The 26,867-nt window shown below is 39.2% G+C and overlaps 3 protein-coding genes across 7 annotated transcripts in view; 1 reads left to right on the top strand and 2 right to left on the bottom strand.

The window, feature by feature from the left end:
* Positions 1–26,867, top strand: part of LOC105097008 (uncharacterized) — a 269,473-nt gene that overhangs the window by 45,639 nt on the left and 196,967 nt on the right. The gene's annotated exons all lie outside the window — the stretch shown is intronic.
* Positions 6,431–8,208, bottom strand: LOC105097035 (serine protease inhibitor Kazal-type 7). The gene is made up of 3 exons (XM_010989505.3): positions 8,148–8,208; positions 7,290–7,315; positions 6,431–6,559 (listed from the first exon to the last, which is right to left on the bottom strand). The coding sequence occupies exons 1-3, from the start codon at positions 8,206–8,208 to the stop codon at positions 6,431–6,433; spliced, it is 216 nt and encodes a 71-aa protein (XP_010987807.2).
* Positions 19,034–25,431, bottom strand: SPINK13 (serine peptidase inhibitor Kazal type 13). Its single transcript, XM_010989504.3, has 5 exons — positions 24,907–25,431; positions 23,652–23,754; positions 21,098–21,135; positions 20,310–20,437; positions 19,034–19,265 (listed from the first exon to the last, which is right to left on the bottom strand). Exons 1-5 carry the CDS (start codon positions 24,946–24,948, stop codon positions 19,217–19,219), a joined length of 360 nt encoding a protein of 119 aa, XP_010987806.2. The 5' UTR covers positions 24,949–25,431; the 3' UTR covers positions 19,034–19,216.

Genomic DNA, 26,867 nt, shown 5'->3' with positions numbered 1-26,867 from the left:
GGTCTTTTGTGATGCCTTATAAATTTTAGGATTATTTGTTCTAGTTCTGTGAAAAATGTCCTGTGTAATTTGATAGGGATCACATTAAATGTGTAGATTGCTTTGGGTAGTATGGCCATTTTAACAATATTCTTCCAATCCAAGAGCATGAGATATCTTTCCATTTCTTTAAATCATCTTTAGTTCCCTTAATCAGTGTTTTGTAGTTTTTCATTTGTTTTTCACCTCCTTGGTCAGGTTTATTCCTAAGTTTTGTTTTTGTTTTTGTTTTTGTTTTTGTTTTTGTTTTTTTTCTGTTGTTACTGTAAAAGGATTTTTTTTTTTTTACTCTCCTTTCCTGAGTTTTCATTATTAGTGTAAAGAAATGCAGCTGATTTCTTTATGTTAATCTTGTACCCTGCTACCTTCCCAAATTCTTTTATCAGCTCTAGTAGTTTTTGTGTGGAGCCTTTAGGGTTTTCTTTATGTAGTATCATGTCATCCAAATGTAGTGATAATTTTACCTCTTCTCTTCCAATTTGGATCCCCTTTATTTCTTTTTCTTGTCTGATTGCTATGGCTAGGACTTCCAATACTATGTTAAAAAGAAGTCATAAGAGTGGGCATCCTTGTCTTGTTCTAGATTTTAGTGGAAAGGCTTTCAGTTTTTCACCATTGAGTATTATGTTGGCTGTAGGTTTGTCATAAATAGCTTTTATTATGTTTAGATATGTTCCCTCTATACCCATTTTGCTAAGAGTTTTTATCATAAATGGATGTTGAAATTTATTGAATGCTTTTTTGTCATCTATTGAGGTGATCATGTGATTTCTGTCTTTTCTTCTGTTGCTGTGGTGTATCATACTGATTTGCATATGTTGAACCATCCTTGTGTCCCTGGCATGAATCAAACTATCATAGTGCACAATGTTTTTTGTGTGTTATTGGAGTCTGTTTGCTAAAATTCTGTTGAGGATTTTTGCATCTATGTTCATCAACAATATTGGTCTGTACTTTCCTTTTTTGGTAGTGTCTTTGTCTGGTTTTGAAAAGAATGTATATTCTGTTTTGAGGAGATGTAATGTCCTAAAAATATCAACTAAGTCCAACTATTCTATTGTGCCATTTAGTATCTCCATTGCTTTATTGATTTTCTGTCCAACAGATCTGTCCAATGATGTTAGGTGTGTGTTAAAATCTCCTACTATTATTGTATTTCCATTAATTTCTCCCTTTATGTCTGTTCATATTTGTTTTATATATTTAGGTACTTCTATATTGGGTGCATATATGTTAATGAGCATAGTATACTCTTCTTGTATTGTTCCTTTTATCATACAGAGTGTCCTTCTTTTTCTTTCTTTGTCCTTTGTTTTAAGGTATATTTTGTCTAAATGAGTATTGCTACCTACCCCTGCTTTCTTGTTATTTCCATTTGCATGAAATATCTTTTTCCATCCTCTCACTTTCCATCTATGTGTGTCCTTCACCCTAAAGTGGGTCTCTTGTAGGCAGCATATTGTAGGCTCTTGTTTTATTATCCAGTCTGCCACGATATGTCTTTTGATTGGAGCATTTAGTCCATTGACATTTATGGTAATTATTGATAGATGTGTATATTGCCATTTTAAACTTTGTTTTCCAGTTGATTTTGTGTTTCTTCTTTGTTCTTTTCATTTTGTTGTTGTTTTTCCTTTTGTGGTGTAATAGTGTTTTTTTGTTTTCACTTAATTTCTTTTCTCTTTGGCTTTTGTGACTCTATTGTATGCCTTTAATTTGTGGTTACCTAGTTTTTGAAGTGTTAACCCATTACTATATCCTTTTGCTTTAGACCAGTAATCCTACAGGCCCAAACACATCCTAAAAAGAATGGGGGGGGGATGTACATTTCCCTGCCCCCCCCTTGACATTTTATGATTTTGATGTCTTCTTTTACATCTTCATGTTTATTCTCTTGCTGTTCATTATAGATACTGCATTTCCAGTTGTGTTGTCCTCTTTTTATAGATTCCTGCTTCTTTTTAATTTAGAGAACATCTTTCAATATTTCTTTCAGGATAAATTTAGTTTTGTTGTATTCTTTTAGTTTTTGCTTGTCTGAGAAATTCTTTCTCTCTCCTATTCTGAAAGATAGTCTTGCTTGGTAGAGTATCCTACTGTGCAGGTTTTACTTTCAGGACTTTGTATCTTACCACTCCCTTCTGGCCAGCAGTGTTTCTGTAGAGCAATCAGGTGATAGCCTTATGTGGGTTCCCTTGTAACTAACTTTGTTTTTCTCTTCCTGCCTTTAGAATCTTTTCTTTAATTTTGGCCATATTAATTATAATGTGTCTTGGTGTAGGTCTGTTTGGGTTCATCTTGTTTGGGACTCTCTGTGCTTCCTGTACTTTGATATCTGTTTCCTTCTGTAGTTTTGGGAAGGTTTCAGTCATGATTTCTTCAAATTCCTTTCTGATCCCCTTTTCTCTTTCCTCTCCTTCTGGAACCCCTATTATGCATAAGTTGACACAATTTATATTATCTCGTAAGTCTCTTATGTTGCTTTCATTTGTTTTTATTTGTTTTTCTGTCTGTTCTTGTGATTGGGTGATTTCCATTATCCTACCTTCTAAATCACTTACTCATTCTTCTGCATTATTTAGTTAACTCCTGACTGCCTTTAGCTCAGATTTTATCTCAGCAATTGTGTTATCTAATTTTAATTGGCTCCTCTTAATAGTTTTTAATTCCTTTTTATAGTATTCTGCATTTCTATTGATAGCCTCTTATTTCCTTCAGTGCTTTTATTATCTTCTTTTTGAGCTCAGGATCTATTAAGCTGTCGAGGTCTGTTTCTTTGTTCTTTCAGGAGACTTTTCTTATTCTTTTGATTGGGAGTAGTTCCTCTGCTTTTACTTTATTTCTCTGACTCTATGAATTTAGGAGTAACAGTTATCTACTTTGGTCTTGAAGGTCTTTTTGTTTTAAAGTGGGAGTGTCCCTGTGTAGACTGTGTGTCTATTATTTTGTCATGAGGGCTGTTTTTAGTATGGATGATTGCCACGCATCTCCTCAATGTGTGCTGGCTGTTATCCCCTTGATTAGGGGTGTGGTTGGTATTGTGGTGACCGCAGCCTGCCCTGGTTCAAGCAAGGCCTCCTCTTTGCTTTGTGGTTGTCACAGCCCTGACAGGGGCCAGGACTGCTTTCCTGTTGTTGGAATAGAGGCTCCCAGACCCGTTTCTGAGCTGTCATGTGATAGGCAGGACTGGAACACTTCTGCTGGATGAGTAGTTGCTGAGTATACCTCCGCAACAGAGGTCCACCTGACAGTGCTCTCGTTGTCCAGGTTTAGAAAGTATACTTTGTTGACACTCCCCTTGTCCCTCTCTTAGCCACGGGAATGTTGGCAACTGCCCTGGCATCCCTGAGGTTCTGCACCCACAGTGCGTGTGCAGTCACGCACTCAATCCACCACGAGCCTGGGATCAGACCAGACCCCATCCCCATGTCTGTGTATGCAGGCCCACTGTTAACACAGACTTTCTCCCGCCACGCACCAGAACTCTGATTGTCTCAGAGGCACCGGTCCACAAAGGCACCAGCAGAACAAATCCACTACCATTGCTTGGGGGTTGACTGAAATCTCAGTCCTGCCTGCAGAGTCTTGGGACCCCTGGTAATGGATTCATGTTCTAGCCCTGCCTCAGTTTGGGAGCTGCACGCCAGCCATTGTGCCCCTCCAGAGCAAAATGAGAAGACCGCTGCATCTAGAGCCCTTCCTTCCACTTGTGAGAGCGTGGCGCCTACAGCGGTGCCCAGCAGCACCCTCTGGGCTAGTGGAGATGGCGGCTGTGGCCGGGCTGTGTTGTGCCCCTCTCTCCATGCACACCAGCAGTGGTGCTCTCTGTTGGGGGACCCAGGCTGTTCTTTTCTGCCCACCCAGCCTCAGCCCACACCACACTCAGCCCCAGTCCTCTCCCTGGGTTCATCCACATAAGGCTGAACTCCAGTACCCAGTCCCAGCTCAACCCCACAGGCTTGCGTCTCAGGCTGGGGATTGCCTGAGCCCTGTGCTGGTTTTTCTCTGTTATGTCTGCCAAGCGCTTGCTGCTTTCTCCTTCAAGCCTCTGGAGACCCCTTTCTTTCTCAGCTGAACTCCCTGCTGGAGAGGGGACTTCCTAGGGTGAGGATGCTTTTCTTCCTCTGCTTTTCCCTCCCAGGGGGACAGATCCTCCCTGATTTAATTTTTCTTTTTTCTTTTCTCCTACCCAGTTTTGTGAGGATTTTCCTTGTAGTTCCAATAGTAAGAAATACTCTGCCAAAGTTCAGCAGCTATTTTGTGCGAATTGTTCCATATGTAGATATAGTTTTCGTTGTATTCATGGGAGAAGGTGAGCACAGTGTCGTTCTACTCCGCCTTCTTGGCAATCTGCCACATTAAGTTTAGAGAAGCATTTTCCAAGCATGCCGGACTCCCTGTGTAGAATCACACAACATCCTTGATAAAATGGACTAAGTATGTCAAGTAAAGAAGAATTGACAAGTAATTGGAGTTTCATTCGAACAATTAGAAAATAAATTACCCAAATAGGGCCTCTACTGCAGATGAACTTTTTTTTTTTTTTCGGTCAATTTATTCCAAAAATACACTTTTAAAATCTTAGGATCAAGTTAGATTGTTCAGGATAGGTCAGAAATGTCACTGATTTATTTTGATAATGTTTGCTATAAAATTGTTACTATATAATTTATTTATGAAATAAATATCTAGTTATATAGGTATGTAATTCCTAAAAGAATTATGATGAATGCTGTTAGGTATTATATGTATTTTGCTTTTCGTGTTCCATTTTAAATGGGTTTATATCTTTTGAACTATTAAGGTTTCTAGGTAGATAACAGTTCTGCAAAGTTTCTTGTAAATGTAATTATTTCATTTGACACTTAGAACTCAGCAATGAATTGTTAGAATTTCATTATACTTTTTAGTTTATTTGATATGTTTTTATTTGTCAGTCAGTGAGTCAGGAGTCTGGAGGGAGAGCACAGCTTTCTCTGCTCAGCAAAGATGACCCTGAATCTTCTGTGCCCCATGCCCAGCACCAGCCCCCAGAACCTCTACCACCATGAAGGAAAAGGCAGGCAGGGCCCAGGGAAGATGGAGATGACAGTGGGGATATCACTGCTCTATAGCCATGTCTCTGGTGAAGTTAACATTTTCCCTCATGTAGAAGTTGAACTTTTCCGTTACTTTTCCTGTGGGAAGACAGTTAACAAGATTTATTAACACAAGAGGAAATTTTATATAATATTAGAACTGAAAGGAACTATAGAGATTGTGAGGCAGAACCTCATTTTATAGATGAGGAAAATTAGTTCCTGAGAAGGCATGTCCTTGCCACAGGCACTTTCTGACAGAGGCAGAAGCAGAATTTCCCTAGCCCAGTGATACTTCCACCCCACCTGCTGCCTCCACCGATCCCAGAGCCCAGGCTGATCAAGCAGTGTTTCACAACAACAAAGAAGGAGGCCTTCTGACAAGGGAAGCTGAGGTGGCCTGCCCCTCAGCCTTCCCTGGTCAGCAGGGCCTGTGGTGAGGCTGGACCCTGCCTTGGTGAGGATCCAATTTCAACCACATGTCCCTTCAGTGTCCATGAAACAAGCTGGTTTCTAGGCCGAGGGCCCAATGTGTGGACACATTAGAGAATCTTCTCTTTTGTGAAATAAAAGTTCCTGAATTGGAATAAACATGTAAATATATTCTTCTCGGCTCAAGCCGTTAACGTATTTTAACTTGTAAAGATAATTACAGAAGTGAAAAAAACCACAAGATCTGAGATGAGTGGCCAGAATCCAGTGGTCTGTAAGAGAGTTAACAATGAGCAAAGGGAACTTGGTTTAAGACAGTAAATGCTAAATTGCCCATTTTACACCAAGGAAGTGACATCTGCCTGGTTATATTGCCTCCAAAACCCCTGTGCAGGCCAAAAACAAAACTTAAACAAAACATGTCCATGGGATTCTGGTCCAAGTACTGACAGCTTGCATTCCCCAGTTTTAGAGCAAAGAAAAAAATCTTTTTGGTAGCTTTATCCTCCCTGTCCCCCTAAGGCTATAGAAATATCTATAGCCTTAAGAAATTGAGGAGTACAAAGGCCCTCTGGCCATATTTTATCTAAGAATCATCTGAATTATGGCCATTAATTACTCTGGGGACAGTAATTTGAAAGGGCATGATCTTGTTAGACTCAATTGATAGGCAGGAATTAGAGGTTCTGCCGTGGAATGACCAGTCCCAGCTGGCAGAGCAGGTGGCTCAACCCTAGTCTGACAGTGAGGCAGCAAGTTTTCTCTCTCCCAGCACAGTACAGCACAGTACAGGTTCTGGAGAGTTAAGCAGGCTCGTGGAAAGAGGAAAGGATTACAGTGGAGGACACTGCCCCAACTTCTTTCTCCTTCCCATGAGGTACTCACAAGTTCTCAATACACAAGTGGCATTCGTTCCCGTAGGTGATGTAGTCAGACCCACAAACAGGCAGGTATGTGATGGGGCAGGGGATGGCCACCAGTGGGTACTTCTTGTAAATGCTGCAGTCCACCTGCGACAGACACAAGAGAATGTCCTGCTTTTCTCCCAGCTCTCAAGCTAGGCTACCCTGCCTGTATTGCACAAGAAGTCAGATACCATCCTGGAGGTCCCACTCTGATATTCTGATGCTGCTGTGACTACTTCTATTGATGATATGACCACTGTGACAAATACTGGTACTGCCAGCACCACTTCTATTATTGCTAGCACACCCCATTAACAATTCCTGGGCATTTTTTTGCTAGGCATTAAACTTAAATCTTACATGAATTTTCTTTGTTTAATCTTCAGAGCAACTTAATAGGGAAGATTCTACTATTATACCTATTTACAGATGAGGGAAATTTGGGCTTATGAAGAGAGAACTTGTATTACATAAAAGCTAGTAAGTGGTAGGGTGGGAGTTTGAATCCAGAGCCTATGCAGTTAACCAGGGTAACTCTCTCCTGCCTCTCACATGTTGCCCCTTCCTTGAAGATTCTACCAACCTCCCAGCTGGAAGTCTTCTCTTTTTTAACTCTGGAATATTTTTTTAGGTTATGGTTATTTACATATATGTATGTCATATTTCTTCAACCGCCTTCTGAAAAGCAGAGGCAGTTTCTTTATCTGTGTCTGCCTTCCCTTTTAGCCCCCTCCCAAACATACGGAGTTAACCTTACATATGTATTTCATAAGTATTTGTCAGCTAAAGGACAGTCAGTAGGAACTGAAATGAAAGGGTAGTTCCGTGTACTTACCTTTGTTAAAGACTGACCAGCAGCTTCTGAAAGAGAGATGCAGATGGAAATGTTAAAAAATTAAGCAAAGTGGTGAGATCTCAGTATTTAATGTAAATTTGGTCCTATTGATGAAGACGTCGTTCTGGTGATGAGTTTCAGCACCTATCCCATCCTTTCACAAAATCCAGCTCTTTGCTGAGGAAGCAAATGGCTAACCAAGTCCTTGGTTCAAGTAACAGAATTATCCAAATTTCCTCCCTTTATTGACCACAGGATGTTTTCTGGAGCTCATTGTGTCTCTGATAATGTTCTAAGTCAGATGGCAATAGGAGCCACTTCTAAGAGCCTGAAGCACCATCTTTGATATTCTCCCCCTGCTAATTGATATAAAGGAGTGTAATGGAATATCATTAAGGTGTAGAATCTTATTTAAGTAAATTTTTTTACCATATAAAAGTTTAATTATTGATCCTGGGCTTTGGAGAACTGTGTTTTATTTCGATCTTCCTGGATTGATTTGGAGAGACATTCGAGTTTTCCTGCATCTTTGCACTGAGGAATAGTAGCTGATGTTACCAGCAATTTCCAGTGTCGTTATGAAATGTAGGCTTTTAAAAAAAAATTAGTTTTTTTTTTTTTGGTTCTATGAATGGAAATAAAAATCCTTGAGAGGCAATGCACTAGATCCAAATTCCCCCAACTCCAAGTGGGACCTAAGAGTTCCCCTTTCCAGGCCAGGGTTGTTTCTGTTACAAACCAGTACATTTTAAGTCCAGAGGACAAGATATTTCTCTCAAATGCTTATATCCTGTGAGGGGTTATTTGAGAAAACAAGCTTAATATGGCTATTTAGGGCACTATCTACCATTAACTCACCTGAGCAACTGCAGATATGGATCATTGTACAGAGCAGAAGGAGGACCCCAGTGATCTTCATGATGGAAATGGCTGTGATGCAGAGGCTGTCTGGGCTGTACAACTGCACCTGCCATGCCCTAGGAAAGGGTCATGTTTATAAGGTGATGCTTTGTTTCTCCGCCCCTCCTGTGAGGTCATCCAAAGTCAGTCTTGGCTTTAAGAGGCTCTCAAAGCACAATGTCACACCCTGGGTGGTGTTACAGTCCTTGTCACTTAATTGCTACTTCCTGTTTGACCAACAAATTGATTATTCAAGATGAGAAGTATTTTTCTGCATGCTCTAGAGGTAGGAATTGTTACTTAGAATTCTAAACCTCATATAGTAAAAGAGATTAAGTATAGGCAGGTTGGCCCATTTATGAAATAAGTGAAAATACCAAACTTTATTTCACCAAAATAGAGGATTTTAAACCCAGATGAGACAGATTATACTTATGTTTATATTTTAGTTCGTAGGAAAAAGTTTTATTTTTGAGACTGTAAACCTATGAAGCAAGTAGGGACGTAGTCGAAGGAACAGTGACCTTAGCATTTATGAGGCTTGGAGAAAGCCATTATTTTCTACTGATGTGATCTTGAGTAAGTCAGTTATGTGTATCAGCCAGGAAGGCCTGGTTATGTTGTAACATAACCCCAAGATTTCAGTGACTTAAAACAATACAAGTTTATTTTTACTCAAGCTGTATACACAGGGTGGTCAGCTGATGGTGCTGCATTGCCTTCAGTGGATTCCAAGTAGACAGGGTAGTCACTGTTTGGAATATTGTTGATTGTCAAGGTGAAGTGAAGATGCTTTCTTACAGATTTCCATTTACAATTTGATATTCCAGCTCAAAAGTGACACGAGTGTCTCTTTCCCCTCACTGTCATGTGGCCTGGAGGTTCTGGAGTGCAATCTTACCTTGTCTCTTGAAGACCAGAAAGGGGAGAACCAGAAGTAGTTAGTAGATGACACATAGACCACCCTGGACCCTTACTTTCATCCCCTGTCCAGTGGGACCTATTGCTAACCACACCGGAGTTCACATGAAGTGCAGTGCATGTAATTGTTACTGTGATTATTATTATTGACAGGCCAGTAGTCTCTGCTATGAGTTACTGACTTGAGATTGTAAACTGTATTGTCCAAGCACAGTTACCCAAATGGCCATTGTTTGTCTGTTGGGCTGGAGGACATATGTATGAAAAGCTGGGAGAAGGCAGTAGACTCTGCTCCACCAGTGCTTTGCTTGGCAGGTTTATTGTGGTACATTCTGAAGCACAGCCATTGAGTCCCGTGGATCAGATCTTATTTGGAACCTTGTTTCTAATAAACATTGACCTGTGACTTTGAATATGTAGGCTAAGTTCTGGATATTTAGTTTCCTCATCTGTACATGGAAATAATATTTACCTCATAGAGTGGTTTTGAGTGTGAAATGCAAGTATATATATGTGTGTGTGTGTGTGCTTGTATATATGTATGTATGTATGTATACACACACACACACACACCAGAGACTATATATATGCATAGTGTATGTAGAGTGTGTGTGTGTGTGTATAGTCTCTGGTGTCTGTGTGTGTGCATGTATGTATGTATTTATACACACACACACCAGAGACTATATGTGTGTGTGTGTGTGTATATACACACACATATAGTGTATATAGTGTGTGTGTGTGTGTATATAGTCTCTGGTGTCTGTGTGTGTGTTTGTGTATCAGTGCTAAGGTCATAATTAGAGCTCAGTATAGGGTAACTAATAATATGGAATGTGATCTTTATGACAACTCATCGAGGGAGGAATTTTTATTACCTTAATTTTATCAATGAGTAAGATGAGACTCGGGATTTAAGTAATCTTACTAAGATTATGATACTAATTAATGTAGGAAACTGTTGAGTTAAGTCATGGAAAAAAAGGGCAGTGAATGTCCTAATAAAGAGTTAATTATAAGTTTTATTGTTTGCTATGAACATTTGGAGATAATGAATACTGAGAAAAAGCCATTATGTTTCAAGCAGAAATTTGCTGGAATTTGAAATGCAGTTGTAGCTAAAAGGATTGGAAATGGAATCAAAGGGTAATCAGGATGAAGTGAAAAGGTAGGTTTTGTTTGTTTGGGTTTTGGTTTTGTTTTGTTTGTTGTTGTTGTTGTTGTTGTTGTTTTAAGATGTTTGATAGTCCGAGTTGGGGAATGGAAGAAGCAAGCCTTCAGCAAGGTCTAGGATGGACTGAGCATATTTATTTTTTTATATAGGACTGTTATTAAGACAGGAGGGAAGGGGGGCAGGGCACAACCACTCAAGGAATGACAGCAATTTAACACCAAAATGGTGGAAGGTTCACCTCCTAATTGGCCTTAAGGATTAAGAGGTTTAACTTCTAGCGGACCCTGAGCTTCATTATATGCTCATTGTAACAATGTGATCAAATAACTTGCACACAGGTGCCATGACAGCCCCAAGGTTAACCGCAAAAGGCCAAAGAATGGGTGGTGGCCCAATTCCTGGTAGTCCCAGCCCCTTCCCCAGGGCAGTTGGATTGATCCCACCTGTAGGCGTGTGAAGCTGCTGAAACCATAAAAAGTGACAACACCACACCTAGTGGCCCCTTTGCGCTCTCTCTCCTTTGAAGATGGCCCACACTCTGTCTATGGAGTGTGTACCTACTTTTACTTTTAACCTGAGCACCCAATTCCTGTATCTCTTCCCTTGCCTTTCTCTTGCCTTACACTCTATGCAGTATGTATCTCTCTAAATAAATCTACCTTTACTCAGTGGTGGCTCACACTTGAATTCTTTACTGCGCGAAGCCAAGGACCCACACTTGGTGGGGCACGTCCCAGGGGCTCAACCAAGACCTGGGACTTGGCCCTCCTCACACCCCACATCCGTTTTCCTGCATCATTATTATATTTCATTTATTTTTTTTTTTAACATTTTTTATTGTTATAGTCATTTTACAATGTTGTGTCAAATTCCAGTGTAGAGCATAATTTTTAAGTTATACATGAACATATATTCGTTGTCACATTGTTTTTCGCTGTGAGCTACCACAAGATCTTGTATATATTTCCCTGTGCTATACAGTATAATCTTGTTTATCTATTCTTCTGGACTGAGCATATTTTAAAGCCGAAGGGAAGAAGAAGAAATTTAAGATACATGATGGTGGGTGGCTAATTAGAGTATAGAAAAGTTAGAAATAAGATGAAGAGCACAGGTGAATCACCATTCCCTCTTACATGGAAGACAGAGAAGAGTGGATGAGTGTAGAGTCAGATACTGTGAAAAGGAGAGAAAGAAAGATGAAGGGGAACCCATCATAAGGTTGGCTCTGACTGGTAAGTTCTGGGGTTGCCTTTTGCAGTGGAAGAATCAAATTGGTTTGGAAGTTGGAGAAGAATGAAGAAGGCCCTGGCACTGACCTTGATGGGAGCAAGTCAGATAATCAACAAAAGATATAAAAATTAGTGGCCACTAGACAGACTTAGTACTAGTTTTCAGTGGGCCCAGTCAGTACCATGCTTAATATTTCTCTCCAAATATTCTGGGAGTGAGAAATGGGAAAAAAAAAGATGTTTTTATGGATAGAGAGTATGTTCATCAGAGACTTGAGGGGGCCGTAAAGACTATTAGGTTTGCAAGGGAGTCAAGTGTCTCACAAGGTTCGGATAAACTATGCATGATGTGAGCAGTGTAGGTTTAGAGGTCAAAGTTCAGGTAAATTGTGGACCTAGTAGGGGTGGGGGATATGAACAGTTGTCAATGGAGGCTGTGGCTAATAGGCAAAGTGCCAGATTTAGTTTCTCAAGGGTGGGGCTGAGATAATGATCCTCAAGGTGTATCCAAAGATAGAATAGATAAAGAATGGGTGGAGGTCTTCAGATTCAAAAAAGGTATCCTGACCTCTTTGGTCAAGGTCAGAGGATCAGATGTCTGGTTGCTTTGAGTTTCGGTAGCTGTTTTTATGGAGACAAAATTTTCAGGCTGCACAGTGAGCCACAAATTTGTGGAGGGTCCTTTGAGGGTGAAAGATGAAGACTGAAGATAGAAAAGCAGTCCATTTCAGACTGAGGGCAGTGTGTATATTCCTCCTCCTATTCCTGCAAGGGGTCGGGGTGGGAACTTGAGGCGTTCTCACAGAGGATCCCTGGGCCCATGGTTCAATTCTAGGGAAGGCAGGATAGAATTAATGCAGACAAACATAAAAATTAGAGAAAAGTGTGCATGATCTCATTTAAGACAGTCTTATGAGACAGGTGCAGTTATTTGCCCTGTTACTTAGCTGAGGCTAGATGGGCTTAGAGAAGTGGTAGGTTTAAGGTTAAGAACCGATGCTTTTTTTCTTTAATGGAGATACTGGGGATTGAACCCAGAACCTTGTGCATGCTAAGTATGTGCTCTACCACTGAGCCATATGCACCCAAGAGCCCATTCTTTTTGATCACTCTTGTGTATTGCCTTTAAATCTAAATCTAAGAGGTAAACTTGGAGACGCATTGGAAATTGGAGTTACAGGAGTAAAGCCGTCAAATCAGAGCAGTCAGGAGGGATAGCTGATGTTTTGAGTAGGCAGAGGGGTGAGCACTAGGTCAGGGTGCACAGCATTTTCATGTGGAGAGGGGAGGCATCTGGAAAGGAGGTTCCCAGTGGGAAAGGGGAAGATTGAGAATCAAGAGGCAAGGGCTCCTTCCCTGTGCCCATAGCCTCATCTGTCAGAGGTGCAGTGCTGTGACCGTCCTTCTCCACCCGGTGCTTTCTTCTTTCGCCACAGCTAGTGAGGCTAACCTAGATTGGTGCTTCAGGTTTTCAAGTTGAAAAACCCCTCCTTGGAACCTTAATATGTAAAAGTGATAAGTAAGGTTGAGGATTGTGTGCAAATAAGTTGGAACCCTACTTCACTGTGTTTCTCTCCTAATTGCTGCAGCCGCTCACCCTCAACCCCCAGGCTCTTTCCTTCTTGGCATCCAGCACACATTCCATCCAACACCCTCAAGGCCTTCTTGTGACAGTTTCAGTGGCCTAGATTTGGCTGAACTGGCTCTAACCTTTTGTCTGTCCGTCTTCTCCCTTCCCTATGTGGCCCCTTCACACCCCAGCTCATTTCTTTTCTCGTTTCCTTTCCTTTCCTTCTTTTTCCTCTTCTCTTTTCTTTTCTTCTCTTTCTTTTCTCTCTTAACTTTTCTTTCTTACTTTTCTTTCTTTCTTTCCTTCCTTCCCTCCCCAACAGTGATCATGCCTCTGTACACTGTACACTCTGTATAGTGACCTAAAGATCTGAATATTTGCATTCTGATCTTGGGTTTGGCAGGACCTTGTTCCCTGCCTCTCAAGGGACAGACAGTTAGCACATCCAGGGATCCTATGCTTTGGTTCTATTCAAATTTTCTTTGAATAAGTGGAGCTTCATAGTTTCAATCATGGGGCAAAATGATGTGAATGAACAACAGTAAGGACTATTTTTTTTTCCTGTTCACGTTGCTTATAGGTGACCTGACACTATGTGTATCTAGATTACACACACGCATGCACACATCTCTCAGCTCCTATTAGTAAAAATCCTGTCTCCTGTTCTTAGTGCTGAAGGGAACACCTGTAACCCCAGAGCCAACCAAATTGTAGAATATATTAGTCTCCTAGGGCTGCCATAATAAGATACCAAACACTGGGTGAGTTAAACAACAGAAATTTATTTTTTCTCACAGTTCTGAAGGGTGGAAGTTCAAGATAAAGGAGCCAGCAGGGCTGGTTTCTCCTGAGTCCTCTGTGTTTGGCTTGTGGGCAGCCATCTTTGCACTGTGTCCTCACACAGCCTTTGCTGTGTGTGTACGACCCCTAGTGACTCTTCCTCTTCTAATAAAGACACAAGTCCTATTAGATTAGAGTCTCCCCAACTTTATGACCTCATTCAACCTTAATTCCCTCTTTGAAAGCACTTTTCCAAACACATTCGGGGTTAGGACTTTAAGTTATAAATAAGGTTGAGGATTGTGTGCAAAGAAGTTGGAACCCTTTTTGAGCCAGGGAATCAGATAGTGTAGAGGGAACAGCAGGTGTATCGGCCGCAGGCACGTCTGCCTGCTGAGGGAGTCCATTTTCTCCAGTTCCAGTGTTATATACAGTAGCTGGTTTTTCTTTAAAACATTCAACTTGTAAATCGGATAGGCTGTAGCATGTTTTCCATGGTTAGGCTAAATATTTTTATAGTGAATTCTATGTGAGATTGGACTGAAAAATTCTTTCATCTATTTTTTTATTTAAATTGCCTTTTTTCCCCATTTTTCTTCTTTTCTATTATAAGCTTTTATTATGCTGATTTCAGTTGGAGTCTGTGTCTAGGAGTTATGGTTGCCAGCATTCATTTAGCATCTAGCATCTATTTATTGAGCTCTGTTATATGCCTTGTTATTATATATATATTGTTTTAATTCATTTTCATTACAGCATTCCTTACAATCTGGCATTGCCTGTTCCTTTATTTGTATATTATTCATCTCTCACCACTAGAATGCAGGTTCCACCAGAACAGAATCTTGCCTGTCTTGTTTGACCTTAGCAGAGTGCACTGGGCAGAGTAGGAACTACTTATTAAATAATTACTAAATGAATGAATAGCCCTAAGACTCCACGTTATTAGTCAAAAGGTAGAGTAACACAGAATTCACCCAGCATTTAGGAGAAGTAGTCTTTAACATCAGTGAATTTAAAAAGAAATGAAGGCTACTTCACTGGAACTTAAGATAATTCAACCTTTTTTTTTTTTTTAATAAACTGAAGTACAGTCAGTTACAATGTGTCAGTTTCTCATGTACAGCACAATGTCCCAGCCACACATATACATATTTTTTCATTAGAGGTTGTTACAAGATATTGAATATAGTTACCTGTGCTGTACAGAAGAAACTTGTTCTTTAAAATATTTAAAATGGCTAACATTTGAAAATCTCAAACTCCCAAAGTTATCCCTTCCCACACCCTTTCCCCCAGTAACCATAAGATTGTTTACTATGTCTGAGAGTCTGTTTCTGTTTTGTAAATTAATTCATTAGTGTCCTGTATTTTTTTTAGATTCAACATATGAGTGATATCATATGGTATTTTTCTTTCTCTTTCTGGCTTACTTCACTTAGAATGACAATTTCTAGGTTCATCCATGTTGCTGCAAATGGCATTATTTTATTCTTTTTTATGGCTGAGTAGTATTCTGTTGTATAAATATACCACAGCTTCTTTATCCAGTTATCTGCTAATGGACATTTAGGTTGTTTCCATGTTTCAGCTATTGTATATAGTGCTGCTATGAACGTTGAGTGTATGTAGCTTTTTGAATTAGAGTTCCCTCTGGATATATGCCCAGGACTGGGATTGCTGGATCATATAGTAAGTCTATTTTTAATTTTTTGAGGAGTCTCAATACTGTTTTCCATAGTGGCTGCACCAGTTTACATTCCTACCAACAGTGTAGGAGGGTTCCCTTCTCTCTACACCATCTCCACTGTTTATTGTTTGTGGACTTTTGAATGATGACCATTCCGACTGGTGTGAGGTGATACCTCACTTGCAGTTTCGATTTGCATTTTTCTGATAATTAGTGATACTGAGCATTTTTTCATGTGCCTGTTGTTGGCCATTTGTCTTCATTGGAGAATTGCTTGTTTAGGTCTTCTGCCCATTTTTGGATTGGATTGTTCGTTTTCTTGTTATTAAGTTGTGTGAGATGTTTATATATTCTGGAAATTAAGCCACTGTCAGTCTCATCATTTGCAAATATTTTCTCCCATTTTGTAGGTTGTCTTTTTGTTTTACTTATGGTTTCCTTTGCTGTGTAAAAGCTTATACGTTTAATTAGGTCCTCTTTGCTTATTTTTGCTCTTATTTCTATTGCCTGGGTGGACTGCCCTAGGAGAACATTGCTAAGATTTATGTCAAAGAATGTTTTGCCTATTTTTCTTCCAGGAGGTTTATTATGTCTTGTCTTATATTTAAGTCTTTAAGCCATGTTGAATTTATTTTTGTGTATGGTTTGAGGGAATGTTCTAATAACTGCATTGATTTACATGTGGCTGTCCAGTTTTCCCAACACCACTTGCTGAAGAGACACTCTTTTCTCCACTATATATTCTTGCCTCCTTTGTCCAAGATTAATTGACTCTAGGTCTGTGGGTTTATTTCTGGGCTGTCTGTTCTGTTCCATTGATCTATATGTCTGTTTTTATGCCAATGCCATGTTGTTTTGATAACTGTAACTCTGAAGCATTGTCTGAAGTCTGGGAGGGTTATTCCTCCAGCTTCATTCTTTTTGTTCAATATTGCTTTGGCAATTCTGGGTCTTTTGTGATTCCATATAAATTTCACGATTATTTGTTCTAGTTCTGTTAAAAATGACCTGGGTAATTAGATAGGGATCACATGAAATCTGTAGATTGCCTTGGGCAGTATGACCATTTTAACAATATTGATTCTTTCAATCCAAGAGCATGAGATATCTTTCCATTGCTTTAAGTCATCTTTAATTTCCTTAATCAGTAGTTGTCCATGTATAAGTCTTTCACCTCCTTGGTCAAATTTATTCCTAAGTATTTTACTGTTTTGGGTGTGATTTTAAAAGGGATTGCTTCTTCACTTTCTTTTCCTGCTATTTCATTGTTAGTGTAAAGAAATGCAACTGGTTTCTGTATGTTAATAGGAATATCCTTTTAATTGGTTTTCATCTCATTTAGAATAAGACTGAGACTTATATCCATGGCTTTAAAGCCTACCTACATAACATCATTGTATCTCCCAGATCTCTCTGATCTCAACAGCTGTTCTTGACTTCTAGTCCCCTCTGGCCATCTCTCTGCTTATAGCAGGCAGTTATTCCTCCTGACACTGTTATTCCATGTTTTGTTTATTTTGTTGTTGTTGTTCTTACCGTTTTCCCCTCAACACTAAGCTCTTGCAGAAGGCCATCTGAATGTGAACTCCTTGACAATAGAGGCCTTATCTACCCAGTGCCTACAACAATGTCTGGCACAGTATAGGGACCTAATGTTTGCTAAATGAATAGATTTTATTTGCCTGTGCTCCAAAATTTTTTCTTACAGTTTAATGGAGAATAAATAGATCTGGAGATCAGAAAACAGAGAAATGGCAGATCAGACCTAAAAAGCTGATGTTATATTAACTAATTTGTTTCAAGTATGTGAAAAGTAAGCAGGAAAACTGGCTCCCATTTGAGGATTGTTTTTATAATTCTGAAAGCAGAGTTTTATTTTGGTATGTTACTTGTCCATTACTGCATCTATAGGCTCTCTTTTTCTAGTCCCATTTGGGTCTGCAGACAACATAAGGTTGTCGTTAGGAACAGGATAATTGAATTTAAATTTCATTCCTTCTTTATAAACTACAAGATTGTATAGTTTACCTTGTCTAAATTTAACTTCCTCATCTGTCAAATGGCGATGATAACGGTATCAGGCTTACAGGACCGTGGAGAAGATTAACTGCGACAAAGAAAACACTTAACAGCACTTGGCATGGTGTGTGTGCTCACTCAGCATGGGCAAACTATTGTCAGAACTCTACCTCTGCCCATAAAGCTGGTAAAGATGTCAAACTGCCCCTTCCTTCACTGGAACACTTGTGTTCTCTTATGAAACTTTAGGTGGTTATTTCCATTCTCAGCTGACACTTCGTATGTGCTTAGTTACCACATGTGTGTTCACGTCTGTCTCCCAGGCAGCATTTTCGCACAATAGAGAAGACACTTAGGAATCAGGGATTTCTGACTATGCCCTTTTTATTTCCCTCGTAAAGTAGAATAATTGCAGGCTCTCTTTTGAAAAGGGAAAAATAAGTTAGGAGTTTCCTGATTCTCTTCTTTTTATTCTGTGGTGGGACGAGTTGTACCTCCTTCCCTCTTTGTGGGAGAAGATTTTGCTTTTGTTATTTTTAGTGAGGCAGAGATGGAAAGATGAAATAATGAAATAGTGTTGTAACTATACAAGATGATCAAACTTAAGAGAAGGTCTGTATTTTAAGAGACCCTTTAGTTTGAGGGACTTGAAATACCTGAAACTTCATTGCATCAGCTCCAAAGAGAGCCACTCAGATGGACCCTACTGACCAAGGGCACTAGGGACAGGGGTAAGGAAGACATAAGACGACAAGGGTCTCCATGCTGGCACAGGTGGACTGTGTATTAACTGGATAGGTGATGGAGAAAGTAGAATTGTGTGCTTTCTGGACCCTTCTGGTCAAATGATTAAGTTAGATGAGTGACGCTGACATCTAGTGGCCACACCAGGTAAAAACACAGAGCTTTTCACTTCATTTCCCCGGCCTCAAGTATAATAGTGACTTCACTTCCCTATATTAGTCAAGATCTTTCAGCTATAAGTGACAGATTATAGAGCATATTAAGCAAAGAAAATAAAAGGGAATTTATTGACTGATGTAATGGGAACGGTGGGATGGAGTGAGAATTAGGTATGCTGGAACTAGGGGATCAGATGATATCCACTCTCTCCCTTTCTCTCCAAAACTCTTAGCTCTCCTTCTGCCTCCTTCTATTAGCATGTGGACCTTTTCCTCTCCTAATGAAGGTGGGCTTCATCCATGAATATGAGGCAGAAAGCCTGAAACAACTGTGTGCACATGTGAGGGGGATAGTTTCTCTTTGGCTCGTGTCTTTAAGTGAGATTAGCGGGGCAGGGTCTGACCCTGCAGATGACCCTGCAGATAACCCTGTGCTCTAGGGTAAACTGAATTCAGGGAAGTGTTTGTGAGACCACTGGGTAACATAACCTCAGACCTAAGCAAAACAAAAGCTGACTTCAATCAGTGCCCAGAGATGAATATTTACCACCTCTTTTATTATTGTGTTTGTGATAAATGTAACATTCAGCTGTCCATTCGTTTTCTTTTGTTTGTTTATCATTTGTTCCAGATTTGGGTACAGCTTAGAGGTATGTTATTTATTACACCCTCAGATTCCAAAAGAAATAATTTTCAGAATTAGTAAAGAGAATAAAAAAGTATAGTACTCTGTTACCCATTAGTAACACTTTCCATGTTTATCAAATTTAATACGATGACCCAATTCCCTAAAGAAAAGAGAAAACAAGAGATTAGTATCATAAAGGAAAATGGGTCTTACTTCACCTTCCCTTCTCTTCCAAATGAAGTCCTGAGAAATGGAGCTGTTTCTCCAGTTCCCTTCCCCCCACCCCTTCCCGGCCTGTCCATCACCACCACAGTTGGCACATTCCTCCTCTACGTCTTGATTATTCAGCAAGTGCTCTGTGAAGGTTTCCAAAAGAAAGTCTTTCAGTCCCTAACCCATTCCCATTTTAATACCTTTCCAGTCAATGTAGCAATGCCAGATTTTCTACCAAGCAGTAAAAGATAACCACAGTAATAATGTTATGCATAATTCACATTCTCTGCTCAAATCTTCACTAGGTTTACACTGCCCATAGACGAGTCTATTTTCCTTACTGTGGTGTTTACATTTCCCAGAAGACTGACCTCTGCCTAACTTTCCACCCTTACATATTACTATTCTTTAAATACATAACATTCTTTTCAACACAATTTTTATCTTCACTATTTCCCTAAAGACATTGTGCATTTCTGCAGTTCCACATGTTTTCCCAAGCAGTGAGCCCTGTGTAAATCGCCCATTCTATTTTCTTTTGAATTTTTCTTTAGGAATACTTTAACTGCCTCTTCCTTCCAGAGACTTCCCACACTGACCCCCATATCAGGTTCATATTTGATACATATCTAGTTTTCTCACATGGTTCAGGGGCTGTAAACATAACTCCTTGTAGGAGTCGAACTGGCATTGTAAGTAAGTGAAGCGAGCCACCCTCCCGCAACAGAAAGAGGCGGGACTGCAGGTTTCCGGAACACCCGAACCCCATTTAGTTGGGTAGCGTTACTAGACAGCTGTGGCTTTATTTCTTGTCTGTGAAATACAGCTTACTAATAGTATAATGTTTGATTTTTTAAAAGATGCTGGAAATCTATATTTTTAGTGAAAAATCTGATTTTTTGGAAATACTATCAACCATTTCAAAACTTACTTTGAAATCTCTGTGAAGAACTAAAGAGAAAAAATAATGGTACTTTTTTTTTGAACTTACCACTGAGCAAGACAAAGAAAACACTCATTCTGGTAAGTCTGGCCATTTGTAGCACAAACATATGCTGTTACATCAGGACAGGTTGAGTCATAAGAAGGATCCACTGGGTAGTACATTTTACAATTGGGCTGCAGATGTCATAAAATATCATATGAATAACAGTTGATAGATTTTCCTTCATCTATTCCTGGCCTGTCACTTCTGCCCCACACAGAAATAATATCAGATATTACTAATCAGTTGATCTTTCTCAGGGATTTCCTCTCTGTGCTTTGGTCAGGCAAGTTTTTTTCTGACTATAATGTCCTCGCCCATCTATCATCTCTTAAAGTCATAAGCATTATAATAACTCAGTTTAAACTCCAAATGCAAAGTTTTCATTTAAACCTGGAGTCCCAATGTCCCAGTGCTAGTAACTCATTATAAAAAGTGTGTAAGTAGAGATAGTTATGTGTTCGTGAATTCCCAGGAGACAGGAGCTCAAATGTAGTTGTTAAAGTGAAGGTTCTGTTTTGAGACTGAGATCAAATTCTGTGTATACCACTGTTACACTTCGTGGTCTTGGACTAGTGGTAGGTATTATTTCTTTTAATGTTCAGAGATGTATTTTACTATTACATTGCTTGTGCTACATGGGGGTAAATCTAAGCCTGGAGAAGTTAAGATGCCTGCCCAAAGTTCCATAGAAAACTTCCATTCTACTTTACCACAATGAAGTTTTAGGTCTCTCATGTCAAGAGAGTGCTCAGATTAGAATCAGAATTCAGAACTGAGAAATTTAAATTTACCTTAGGCCATCTAGAGCGGTCACGCGGTTTGACTATACCTGCAAATAAAGTACAGACATAATAGGTTAAAAGAAATAGTTTTCCATAGGATATGATTTCACCCACTGAATATTCATTTGCACAAAGTATACAAAATAATTTATGGCAGCAAAATTTGTAGGTAGTATTTGGGGTTGTATGCATAATTTGCAAATCATGTGATTTTCATTCAGTTACTTTTGTTGGCTACCATTTTCTCTTCACTACAGTTGGAATAAATATATGCATTTCAAAGATTGTTGTAAAAATTAAATGTGATATAGTAAATAAAATATTAGGCCAGTTCCTACCAGGATGCTGAACTAAAGGGGATACTAAGAGTGATGATGTGAAAACTTAGGAGTTCTTGACTCCAGGGAGCCCGAGGGATACGGTGAACTAGTTCCTGCGAGGGGTGCTGCTGTTGCCTTGGGATAGAGGATGACCAACTGGCTGTGGGAGAATAAAGTGAGAAAAGACCTATCAAAGTTCTGCTCTTCCCTATCTCTCACTGTCAGATATTTAAAATGTCCTAGGAAAGTCTAGCTTTCCAAAAGTTAGAATTTACAAAGTTAGAAGAGAAAACTTGAATATTTTAAAATCTTCTCACAAAGGAAACAACGAGCCTCCCAATCTCTCCAGGAGTAGAGTATGCTGATTATCTACATACTCTTTCAGAGACTAAAAAAGGTGGGATGCTCCTCTCTGATTCTAAAAAGCCAGAATATTTTAAAGACAAAAGCAGCTGGACATAGTTACGAGAAGAGAAAAATAAAAGCCTTCATCTAATAAAAGTAAAATAAAGTAACATATGTATGTATATAAATACTGCATACCATACATAGGAACAAACTTAGGATGGATCAGGATCTGAACATAAAAAAACAAAACCATACAAGGATCAAAATATAACACAACTGAATTGCTCTTTAATCTTAATGTAAGAAAGACTTTCTGATAATGACTCATTAATCTCCATGCGATAACAGAAAGGACTGATACCTTTTATTACACCCAAATAAAAATAATTTTTTCGTGACAAAATATAAACATAAAAAACTAAAAATGTATCTGACAAACTGGAAAAAATTTGCAACACATATCACAGGTAAAAGGCTAATATACCTAATATATAAAGAATACTTTAAGAAGGAAGAAACCCCAGTTGCTAAATGGGATGCAGATACAATTCATATACACACACATATACACACACAGACCCCAACGATATGTCAGTGACCCTCAAATCTGTGAAAGATACTCAAATTCACTATGATAAGAAAAATGCTAACTAAAACTATACTGAAATACCATTTCTCACCTGTCAGGTTAATTACTGAGAAAGAGACCCTTTAGTCTACAATTGGTGGGAATGCAAATTGGCACAACCTTTATGGAGTGAAACTTGGCAGTGCTGAACAAAACTACTTTCCATTTACATTGAATAGCAATTCAAGGAATTTACTCTGAAGATAAACCTCCAACAGTACAGTATGCATAAGATTATTTATTGCAGCAGTGTTTGTTTTTTTTAATTTTTTTTTATTGAAGTACAGTCAATTACAGAGTGTCAATTTCTGGTCTACAGCATAATGTCCCAGTCACACATACACATATTCGTTTTCATATTTTTTTTCACTAAAGGTTATTACAAGATACTGAACTCAGTTCCCTGCATTATACAAAAGAAATATTTTTTTTAAATGTTTTTATATATAGTGGCCAATATCTGCAAATCTCAAACTCCCAAATTTATCCCTTCCCACCCCCTTTCCCCGGTAACCATAAGGGTGTTTACTATGTCTGCAGGTCTGTTTTCTATTTTGTAGATGAATTAGTGTCTTCTTTTTTAGATTCCACGTATGAGTGATATCATATGGTATTTTTCTCCTTCTGGCTTACTTAAGACTGGTTGAATAGACTTAGGTACATCTGTCTGATGAGGTTTTGTGCAATTGTGTAAAAGAATGAGGAAATCCCTGTGAGCTGATAACATAATGATTTTCAGGACATCTGTAAATTCGGAAAAGCAAGATGCAAACAGGTGCCTGTAGTATGTTATCTTTTATGTAAGAGAGTAGGAAGAGTAACATAACAAAATGTTCATATGCATGTTTATTTGAACAAAAGAACAGAAAAGATACATCAGAGACCAGTAAGGTGGGTTACATACAGGGTGATGGTGGGCCTGCAGGGGAAGGAAACTGGTATGGAGGCAGTGACATGTCTTTGAATCTAAACTTCTGTTCATTTTGTTTCATTTTCGTCATATTCAAAATAATTTTAAGTTGGCCTTTTGATTTCTCTTGACCCATGGGTTATGTAGTAGTATGTTATTAACTTTTGACATAGTGAGGGATTTTCCACAATAATTCCCTTTCTAACAGCGATAGCCAGTTGACATCCAGCTTGTTTTATCAAGCCCAAAGGCCTATGTTTCAACAAAACTTTTTCGATCCAGTGAAAATTGATTCGTTCTTTCCTACAAAGTAAAAGAAAACCAGATGTTTCTCTCCCAAGACCTGTGTTTCCTTACCTGCAAAAGCAATATGTGCCAAAGTGGAGGATACCAGGAAAAACGTGGTCATGCAGGGAAAGGCAGCCATTTGACCTCCTCTAATGTACTGCTTTGGTGAGGCCTGTGAAAATGCTCAGAATAGTTTATTCCTAATCTCCTGCACAACTGGCTTTCCAAAAGTAAGAGACCCACTACTCTGAGGTGGTGCCGTTCCCATGAATTTGGCCAGGGTGGTCCCACAGTGGCCTGGTCTCCAGGGATTCAGACCTGAGAGGGCCCTTCTGCTCTAAAGGGGGGGTGGGGGGGATTAAAATAACATTTTTGTTTTTGTTTTTTTCTTTCCAGAAGCCATTGTACAATCACAATTTTGGCTTTGAAGAAGAATTAGCATTAGGGCTCTCATCAGGGCCCCATGCATGTAATTTATGAATAAATAGGTTCCTCCTACAATATATAATCTAAACTGAGACATTCATGTTAGTGAATATGGACATTTTAAGAATTTATAGGAATTCTGGGAAAATAGGTATGCACTAAAGACTGTTCTGCACTGTCAGGAATTTGTCACTTTATAATGCAAGTTGTTTGATTCCATGGGATGGACCAGTTTCTCCCACATTGAAGTCCTCCATTTCCTAAGTTATTCTTCCAAGCCAGTTACATACACTCCAATACAAAGAATGGATTGAAAATGGAATTGTTAGTCTGAGGTCTTAAAAATTATGTACATCTTTCCTGATGCACGAATCAGGCTAATTGATTTTTATAATTTTTATGACTCATATGTAGGTACATAAGATTTTCATGACCTCTGTTAACTATTAGTGAAATCTAAGTTCAAATTCTAGCTTCAACATCTTTTAGAAGTGTGAACCTCAGAAAAAGTATGAACATCGTAGGATATTGAGAGGATTAGCTGATAAGAATATAAGTAGAGTTTAACCATATTAAATTGCCAATTTGTTTAGCCAAACTTTTCTTTTCTAAGGATGGAAATATTTAGGGCCAGAGGGAAGATACATTCCAAGTCATTTACCCAGCTTCCTCGTGCCATATGCTATTCATTCTGTCTCTTCTCCAAATTGCAGCTTGTGGGCGTGTAGAGAAATGAGGGAGAACTACATTAGCAGTGAAATTTTCCCCATGTTCACGTGCAGAGGAAACAAAAGGATGGTGTTGGAGGAAAACAGACTTAAAGGAAATCTAGTGACAGAGAAGCAAGCCAAAGAGATCCTATCACTGACTTAGACTAAGGAGGTGACAAGATGTTTACCTGAATGAGCTCCCTGCAAAATGTGAGCCTCTCTGTAGTCATCCTGAGGTCACAGCTAGCCTTGAGCAAAGTTGTTGTTCCACGAGAGTCTGGCCAGGGGCATGTTGAGCAGAGGAGGCAGGCTTCTTGCTTAGTTGCATGACCACTAGATAGGCAAGAAATTGCTCTCAGGGCTGTTTCCTCTTTTGATCTCTCTCTTGAACCACCTCCTCTGATGTTTCATGCTCCAGGAGGCAGGGACAGACCTGGAGGTTCTGTTCTTGTGGTTTTTGATTGTGGATTATGAGAACAAGAAGGACAAGCATCCTAAATATCAAATGACATTTGCAAAGCACATTAATTACCTACCTCATTCCAGAGGATCTGGTGAACATTTCACCAAGGAAAGGCTGACTCATTTTCCTGGTCTGCTCTGCCTCCAGAAGTCAGTTAGTCCATCTCACTTCTCAAAAGGTTTATCTGCTTTATTTTTCTGGCTTGATTTCTGACATCAGACAGGGACATTCCGGCACCACAAGCAATAATCTTTGCAGTGCCTAGGTTTCCAATTTCTTCATTTGTTTCCTTCCATCCACCTTAATATAGGCAAGCCTGAAAATTTGCCACTGTCTGGAAAATTTCTCTCACACACTTTAAACTCTCTAGAGTCGTTAGTACTCCTTTTGCTGCTTGTCTTCTCTTCCCAGCCTGAGTCCCATAGACTGGCATTTATTTTTAGCACCTTGGCATGACCATATTCTCTTGACATCCTGTTCTCTATTCTTCCCTCTTTCTTCCAACCTGGGATAAATCCAACATCCTGTTTTCCTGCTCTAGACCTTGGTTGTGGAGCTAGGCTAGAACAAATTCCTTCAGTGGACTCTATAATCCTGCTATCACTACTACTTACCTAAGCCTTCTGTGACTCCTAAGGAGGCCTCTTATTTAATGTCATATTGCTACCCATGCCACCCATCCCCATATCATTTCCTTTCCTTTTTTTTTTTTTTAAATCCAGTTTCAACTATTTGATCACACCTCCACTACGTTACTTTAGAAAACTTCACCTTCTTTTTTTTTTATTTAAGTATAGTTGATTTACAATGTTTTGTTATTTTCTAGTGTAACAGCATAGTGATTCATTTATACACACACACACACACATTCTTTTTCATTATAGATTATTACAAGCTATTGAATATAGTTCCCTATGCTCTACAGTAGGACCTTGCTGTTTGTTTTGTATATAGTAGTTTATATCTGCTAATCCCAAACTCCTAATTTATCCCTCCTCTCTCCCTTTGGTAACCATAAGTTTGTGGAAACTTCACCTCTTCTTTACTGAGTAGGGAAGCCTCAGGATGAACTAGCTCCACTTTTTTTTCCCTTTGCCTTGTAATTCTGGAAATTTTACCATATACCTTTCTGTCTATTTTTACCTTTCTCTCCGTATCAGTTTACCTAGGGAGCTACACATCCATCCATTCCTTCCTTATTGCCAGTACCTGGCTATGTGGTTTACATTCCTCATCATATTTATTCCTCACAATAATTCCATGAGGTTTAAACTACTTTGAAACTTGCACAAGGGAAAAAGAAACTGAGGCTTAGGGGAGTAAATTCATTTGTGGAAGCTAACTAGCTACTAACAAAGCTACAAATGGGCAGAGATAGGATTAAAACACAGGTACATTTAATCCTAAACCTATGTTCACTTACTTTCTCTGTTTTCTTTCATCTTAGAGAATGAATGTTCCCTTTAGTTTACTTTCCATAAACTTCTAAGCCCAGTACCATCATCATCTTGTATGATGCCCTGTGCTTTTCTTGGAAGTGTCTTTGATTTTTCTGTCTCCCTCTTTCCACAGTCAGCACTCAGTCTCTCCAAAAAATGCCTCCTAGGTAATTAGACTGCATGTTCTATGAAGGAAAAGACCCTATCTACCCAGTTCTGCAGTGCAAGTTTTTTTTTAATCACTGGA

This window comes from Camelus dromedarius, chromosome 3, assembly GCF_036321535.1.
Source record: "Camelus dromedarius isolate mCamDro1 chromosome 3, mCamDro1.pat, whole genome shotgun sequence".
Lineage (NCBI taxonomy): Eukaryota > Metazoa > Chordata > Mammalia > Artiodactyla > Camelidae > Camelus > Camelus dromedarius.
This window is presented reverse-complemented; position numbering and strand designations above follow the sequence as displayed.